We start from the raw sequence: 8,516 nt of genomic DNA on the forward strand, positions 1-8,516 counted from the left end.
ATATGGCACAGTGTGACATTTCTCCTCTCAGCTTCACCCTGCTCTGCTCTCAGAATATCAACCCATTATCAACATGTGCATGATAGAGCCTTAAACAGTGTGTGTGTTTTACCAAAATACATACTGATATGCCTATGTTCAATAGGCCTATAATAAACCTGATATTAATTATTATCACGTTTGCAGAAGAGGCCTTGGGGAAAATCAACTCTGAGCGTGCACTTTTACAGCAAGTGAAAGCTAGAGCTTTTCCCAGACAAATCGTCCGTCACGTTGCTCATGTTTTTATCGTGGTGGACCAGGGAACAGCAGACTCGGTGGCTGAGATAGAAATAGCATATCTATCGGTTTAGAATAAGACCGCGAGAAAGACTGACCAGTAATACCGAGGTGAACGGCAATGCACGCTGACCCAATGTCTCTCCTAGCCTGAAAAGATAAAAATACACCTTATGGAACAACGCGGACTGTGAAGAGATACACACACGCGATGGGGATCCTTAATTAATACAAAATGTAAGAGGAGGGCACACAGACACACACACACACACACACACACACACACATTGACCATTCACCAAGTTTCAACCTAAGTGCATTCAACAAAATGTAGAATGGTGTCGAAAACTCATCAAATATAATAATCAAATATAACAAAATGGTGTATGTATTCCTATGTTTGTATTAATTCTGAAATAACACGCCGCCCATGCATATATGTGTCGCTATGCGTAAAGGTTTGGCTAAATCGTCCTTAGAACGAGATCCCCTTTCACCCTTGACAATTCATGAAATAACTTAAAAAAACTCATGCTTAAGATTCATTTCCTTGAGTACCCCGACATAACTCTACATTTGGGAATTCAAACAGCGTTCTACCCAGGTGAAAAATGTAAATCTCTTTGTCTGAGTCCATTTGAAAGAATGTTACAACAAACCTTCACAATAGAATTAGCAAGGGGGGTTAAGACAGATTGACAGACGTCTGAATTCAAACATGTCTGAATTTAACCATGAAAATTATATGCCATCTATTGGCCTATATTTCTTTGAAATGATATTTGTGCTCTCAATAATCCCACGTTGTTTGACTGACAGCGATATAGGCATAACGCCATAAATAGCCTACTAGCAGGATATAGAAGACGACTTGTCCATTTCAGCAAGTTCAGCTATACCACTTCATCTGTTAAAAAACAATATTGAAATATGAACTTGTCATAGCGGAATTATTTAGCATACTTAACAAACGGAGGTGGAGGTACAATAGTATGGTAATCAACGGGGGGTTTGAGAGGGGGGTGTCAGGGGGTGGAATATCCATTTTTATTGCATCACCTGTCAGCGGCGTCCAATAAGCTTCGAGTCTGAGGGCATTAATTGATGAAGGTGTCTCCGGGCTCATGCACTTCCCCTCTGTCATTTTATTTGTGGCTAACCCCGAATCCAGGAGAGCAGCTGCATTTTGGCTCTTATTCTCTCTCTCTCTCCTTCCATCCCTCCCTCTCCCCACCCCCTCTCTCTCCCTCCCTCTCTCTGTGTAGCTCTCTCCCTACCCCCTCTCTTTTTTATCCTCTCGTTGTGGCAGTGGTATACACCTTCCTGTCGTGCTGCCGGTCAGAGGGAGTGAGCAGGAGAGGAGGAGAGACAGGGGATAGCAGACAGCCAGCAGCCGGCCTGGCGGTAATCCCTCGCATTCCTCCACCATGCCTGGTCCGTGGCAGGGCCCGGGGACTGATGCTGTGAACCCATCCGATACCACTCCATTTAACTCGGCATCTCAAAGTTTGCCTGTTCATGACGCAGCTTGGAGGTAGCCTACTAGGACGCATCAGCAGCGGCCGGCGAGTCAGAATGCATTGAGCTCAAAACAGGGAGTTTATTCCTTTATTTTCGTTGCTGCATGAATACAACTGACCGAGTTAAATGCTGAGATTATTACAATAGAGAGTGAAAAGCAACATGGGAGACCTGAAGTTTGGGTTTGAGGAAATGCAGGGAGTGAGGCTGGGATACCTGCTGATAAAAGGAAAACAAATGTTCGCCCTCTCCCAGGTCTTCACCGACCTGCTGAAAAATATTCCCCGAACCACCGTGCACAAACGCATGGATCACCTGAACGTTAAAAAACATCACTGTGATTTGGAGGAGTTAAGAAAGCTCAAAGCAATCAATTCTATTGCTTTCCACGCGGCTAAATGTACTCTGATATCACGGGAGGACGTAGAGGCGCTTTATTTCTCCTGCAAAACGGAGCGCGTGTTAAAATCCAACAAAAGAAAAGCAAAGAAAGCCAGTTTACCGGAGGGTGTGGGCGAAGGCAAGCTCAACGCAGACACGCACCCTGCCGGGTTATGGAGGGAGAAAGTTTGGTTAAGTTTGCACAGCGTTCCACAGACTATGTCCCTCAAAAACAAAGCCGGCAGGAGAGAACAACCAACCTTGCGCCCCGACTCCAATCTACCTCAAATTTACAATAAATCCCTCGGTCGGGATTACTCCTCTATCACCAAATCATCATGTAAACCCTTTAAAAACTATGAAACTGGTCAAATACCGGGCAATTGCGTCGCGTTTAGCCAGGGACACTCGTTTTTCCGGAGCGTGGTCAGCCGGCAACCAGTGTTGTTTCAGTCCGCCATTGCTGCTCAGTCCAGGCTCTCTGCAACCGGCGACCTACTTCACAAAAGGAAGAGGAGGCGCGGGGGGGGCGGCGGCAGGGATATGGGCAGCAGCGGCGCGAGGCAGTCATGGAGCAGGACTAGACACACACACTCACACACTTACTCTCACACACACCACCCGGTGCTCCTCGTGCAGCCCAAGTGCTGCAGAAAGCCCAAAACACACTACAACCACAACCGGACAACTCTGAGCCATTTTGACATTGGACACGAGTTTTACCTCGACCACCACGATCACCACCATCGTCACCCGCATCAACATGTGGGGGGGTTCCCGGAGAGCTACAGCAGTGACACGGAGTCCAGTTGCTACTCAGAGCGCCTCAACAACGACTCCGACATCGGCTCCAGTTTATCGACCAGCAGCAACTCTGGGACCTCTGATGAGGAGGATGAAGAGGAGAGCCCATTGGAGAGCTCTGAGGTCAGTTCTGATGAGGAGAGTTCATCTCAGTCTGATAGCAGCTCTGTGTCCAGCCAAGTGTCTGTCCAGTCTATCCGCTTCAGGAGGGCCCGGTTCCCCTCTCTCAACACCACCAAAAATATCATCACTAGAACTCTGCCTAATGCTCAATCTCTCTCCACAACTCTCTCCAGCACTAGAACTCTGCCTAATGCCCAATCTCTCTCCACAACTCTCTCCAGCACTAGAACTCTGCCTAATGCCCAATCTCTCTCCAGCACTAGAACTCTGCCTAATGCCCAATCTCTCTCCACAACTCTCTCCAGCACTAGAAATCAGTCGAACTCTAGAACTCTATCCAACAGTAGAACTATCTCGCACACTAACGCACCTTTGCTCCTGCAGCCTACCTTCCACTACAGCCACCAGCAGCAGCCATCTAAACCGGTGGGCCAGTTTGGAACAAACCAGGTGGACTATGACATTCCGAAGAAACGACCGAAATATGACTTTACAGCCAGGGAGGCCAAGCAGAACACACACACACACAGGTTCAGCTCGCCTGTCACCCGGGGGAGTTATTTCACTAAGAGGAGAGACAGGAAGGTTCCTGAGTCCCAGGTCCAGACCCAACGAGAGATAAAGCGAACCGAGCCTGTGTCCAGAAAATTGTACGCACTGAGCCCCTCACCTAACCCCAACGGAATAAAAGCGGTTCTTCCACACAGGACAACGGGACACGCAAACAAATGCCCCCCAGTTCTGAGCTCACACTCCGCGCCTGACAAAGACACAAAGTACCCCAAGCCTAAAAACAACAAGCTTTCATTAGCTACACATCTAAAAAGTGAGGTGAGAATCAGCCCCAACCTGAAACTGCCCTTTCTGCTCAAAACCATTAAGACTGAGCCGGAGGAGCTATCAGTGCCCGCGGGTCCCCTCCCCGAGCGCAGCAGGGCGGTCAAGACTCCCCCCTTCAACCTGCAGAATGTGAAAATCAAAGTGGAGGAGAGCTATGATGAATACGAATACTATAGCCAAGTCTCTGGTTTCCAATGCCTAGGAGACGAGGCGGTTATCAACAATGGCCAATACTACGGCGGCGACATCAAACAAGCTGCTGGCTGTTTCAACAACGAGACCAAAGCCATTGAAAGTTCTGCTGGGGCTCCCAAGTCCTCCTCCGGCTTGCAGGAATGCGGGAGCACTCAAGACACCCCTTGTCCCGAGGAAGGGGAGTATAAAAACGGAGCTGGGGTCAGGAAAAACTACAGGAGTCTGGTGCTGGGGAAGAAGCCTGGAATTTCAAGGGTGCAGCAGAAACAGAACGTGTCTAAAGTTGACAGGACTTTGTCTTCTCGTCTCGTGGGCAAAGCTGAGATTTGTGAGGGAAATACTGAGGATCTAACAGGGGCGACTAAACGAAAACGCGCGTCCAGTAATGTAGCAGCCCCTCTGAAGAGGCCTTTCAGCTTCATGGCGAATTTCCCCGCTCCTCCGTCCCTGTTAGTGGGCAGCGACGGGGATTTAAGCCCTGCTTACTCTCTGAACTCTCTGGGGGGACCCCGACCTCCCCCTCGCTCTCACCCCGTGTGGCGATGGCAGCCTGGCGGTCTGCCTGTCCCTCCCCCACCCGCTCAGAGAATCAGGAAATGTTCACGCTTTTTTCTTTGACAAAAACAAGAGAAAGACAAAACACCTGGATGGAAACCTACGTTGACTACAACTTGAGTCTTAAACTGAATGGGAGACTCTAATGGCTTGCGTCCTTCCGTTGTTTTTATTTAAATTGTATCCTTTATATGATGTAGTGGATTTAAAACGTTCCTCGTTGTGGAGTTATAGATCAGTTATATACACTACTATTCTCCATATCGCGCGGACCATTTGAGATGCTCTACCCATGCCACTGGACGATCCCTCCTCGTGGATTTATTCTGACTATCTAACTCTAAACAAGCTATCTACCATAAGCAATAGGCTACATGGTTTGGCAAAATGGGTTTACATGACTTTCTCTCGGATCTATTTTCTCTTCGCCTTGACGCTCAAGCGGTTGGATTGTACCAGGGTTTCAGTGAAGTAAACATTTTGTTGTGCTGTAGGCCTACTCCCTTTGTGGTGAGAGAAAGAGAGGGGGAGACTCCCTCTTATAAAAATCACAGCACTCCTATATGTTGGTCTTCTTTACTGTATTTTTCTAACATCAGCTTTAACTTGGGTAAAATTGGGTTGAATCAACAGATTCAGGGTTTTCCTTTGGTAACATGGTTAGGGCTACTACTATTGTCTGTCACATTAGTCCTATTATGAGCCGTGGCTGTTTTTTTCACTATAGGATTTGTAAAACCTTGTAGAAACCCTCATTTCAATTTTTATTTTATTTTATGCTTGCCAGAGTTTGGGTAAATTTTTATCTAAATGTTATCTAATTCAGATAACTGTTTTTGAATTCGATTTCAAATGTCAATTAATTTATCCGAGCAAGTCCAAAATCATAATGTTCTTTGGACAGGCTATATTGAATTAGGAAGAATTGTGAGGGAAATTACCATTACTCTGGTCTGGCTGGTGCTTGCAGATTTTCCGTGTTTGTGATATGGTTTCCAGCGTTGTTTGTATTTATGAGAGTATTTCCTGGTAAACTTATGTTGGCTGTAGTCAGACAGCCGCCAGCACCCATAAAGGCCCCAAAACACTGCAGGCCTTATGTACAGACAATCACACAGAGAGAGACTGCCCAGGCCTGACACAGATCAAGCCTTTCAGTGAAAAATCACACGTCCTGGACAGCCTTGCCTTTTTTAGCATTTTGGTGGGACATGTTCCTTTATATTACACATTGATTTGTCAATTAAAACATTCGCAATCTCCTACACGAAAAAAAGTACGAGAAAAACAGTGAAAATTACACTCCTGTCCAAGACGCTGGCTTAATACCAGTTTGGGGTTTGCATCACACTTAAACAAAAACCCAAACACACCAAAAGATGTCTTACAACACACCGAGCCTAATGTCCTTTCATTTAGAAACAACACATGAAAGCACAAGTGGTAGGCCTACATGCTTTGCACTTTGACACACTCTAGGGTCCCATTTCCGCTTGATGATTGTAGGATAGCCTACATTATGAGAGAAGTTAAAATAAAATAAATGTAAGATACGGGCTTATGTCCATTTAAATAGTTCATCTAAAATATATAATTGGTTATCTGTGGCCATTCACATGAGGTTGAATTATTTTATATTTGGGTCAACATGGTATTCGAGCAGTTTATCAGTTGTTTATTGTATCCTTACATCTGCAAGAATGAATAAAATGCCCAGCACAGCACGTTGCTGTGGAATAGTTAGCTATTAGCTCGGGGGTAAATGCATAATTACCTGTTAAATTCTGCTGGGAAGCCCACGGTGCTGAATTGACCTGGGAACATCTCCAGTCATACAAAATTATTAAAATAGACTATACAGTCAGTCGAAAATGTAGGCCAAAACACAAAGCTAATTGTGGCCCTTTGTTATGAAAGCATTGCACTCTGTTTTCCACAAAAGGCCATGTCCTTCTCCATGTCTCCACTTCTATAGTCTCTACGCTGTTTTCTCACATGAATCAAGTCAGAAAAATATTTTCTAATGTTGCCACATAAACATGTATAAATCTAGCCTTTACATATGGACGCGTGATGAATGTATAGGCCTATATGTCAAACTGTTTCCATTGATCCTTATGTTGCTAATTAATAAACTAAGAATAGACCAAAAAAAATAAAAAATACAATTCAGTCAAATTTAACTGAAGTTGCACCTAAATATCGATCTTTTTCCACCAACGTAAAATGTTGATTTGGTGAAGTTGTGGCTAAGAATGAGCTTTTCTCCCTATGACAAAGAGAGTCCGAGCCAGCCTGGCACATAACCACAAACAATATGCCTGATAATGTCAGGATTCTCACATCAACATCAGCAGTAAAGACAGAAACAAAAGCCCATTCGATTGGTGATTGTAGTTAAGGGAGAAAAAAAGCGCCGTTTCACACGATGCTCAGAGTTTGTATAGATTGATCTGTGTGTGACATGCAGATTGATCTGTGTGTGACATGCACCTCTACCACCCCAAGCCTGTAGGCTTCCCATACCATAGTGCGCACTTCCCTTGTAGCGAAGGTAGAGAAGCACTTAAAAATGGCACATTTGCCTCCAAACTAAACACAGCCATTTTTAATCTCCATTTGAAAATGACGTAATCTCTCTCCAACCTAGAGGGAGTTATGGGGAGGGGATGGAATTCATATGTTGCACGAGGGAAGCTTCCACCGCGTAATCCCCGCGTCAAAGTGTACTGGGCCAGAGGAGGGATATATACAGCCCAGTTTAGAGAGGACACACACATACACACACACACACTTCCCGTTGTAGGTACTCGCCAATTCTCACGCCGATCACAGAGAACATCACCCGGGCAAGGAGATGGTGGTAGAGGCGTTTAGGGAAGACTAAAAGAGCTCTGACAGTGACGCTGTCAATGTAAATAATTGCATGGTGTAGCAGCTCGAGGCACAGGGCTCTTTCTCGTTCTCCCTCTCGTTCTCCCTCTCGCTTTTCCTCTCAGCTCCAAACCTTATTTTAGCTTTTTGATACAATACTTGATTGAGGTCAGGGTTTTGACATGAAATTTGAAGTCACTGGCTGTTTATATAAAAAACGGAATATTTATTTTTGTGAATTACTGGGTTTTGTATATCATTGTTGTTTAGGATAATGCACTCGAAATGAAAACCTTGAATGTTGGATTTCTGAAGCACTTTCCCTTTCTTCCGAGTTATGAATGACTCATTAAAGACATCTGAGTGTGAGTGACGCTGCCTTCTCTTTGTTGTGAGTTGAACACACACTTCATTCATATTGGTATTACACTGTATGCCTACATAGACTGAAACCTCACCAAGAGGATACCATATTGGAAGAGAATTGGTTCTTTGGACAAATGTGTAACTCAGAGTGTATATTGGATTAGGAAATATTGGTGCAAGGGACAACTTTTACTATCCATTACAGAAATGTAACTAAGACCCACAGAGATATTACGCTGCCATGTTTGATACACACTATAGGCCTACTTCTACGTAATATGGACATATTGGCCTAGTGAACATATAGGCCAAGTCAGTACAAACTTCTAGCAGTACACGCACTTCTATACACAAACCTTTTGCTTTTGTTTGCCATTAAGTCCGTACGAAGGGTTTCACCATTGATATCCACAGGAATATATGATCGACTCGTAGTGCATAGTACCCATTCACAACCGACAACATCTCATCCGCCATGTTTGTTTCTCTGCTGCGGTTTTGATTAATGGGATTTTATGGTATGGTAAACCAGGAGGTTGATGGGTGGACCCCGGGGTAGAGGGCAGTCTAACCTAGGC

General features: G+C 45.0%; 1 protein-coding gene across 1 annotated transcript; it reads left to right on the forward strand.

Annotated features, from left to right (window-relative positions):
* The first annotated feature begins 1,472 nt into the window (after positions 1-1,472).
* LOC123991264 (SKI/DACH domain-containing protein 1-like) lies at positions 1,473-7,941 on the forward strand. The gene has a single exon (XM_046292690.1). It carries the CDS (start codon positions 1,963-1,965, stop codon positions 4,759-4,761), a length of 2,799 nt encoding a protein of 932 aa, XP_046148646.1. The 5' UTR covers positions 1,473-1,962; the 3' UTR covers positions 4,762-7,941.
* Positions 7,942-8,516: the final 575 nt, after the last annotated feature.

The sequence above is a fragment of the Oncorhynchus gorbuscha genome, linkage group LG12 (genome assembly GCF_021184085.1).
Source record: "Oncorhynchus gorbuscha isolate QuinsamMale2020 ecotype Even-year linkage group LG12, OgorEven_v1.0, whole genome shotgun sequence".
NCBI lineage: Eukaryota > Metazoa > Chordata > Actinopteri > Salmoniformes > Salmonidae > Oncorhynchus > Oncorhynchus gorbuscha.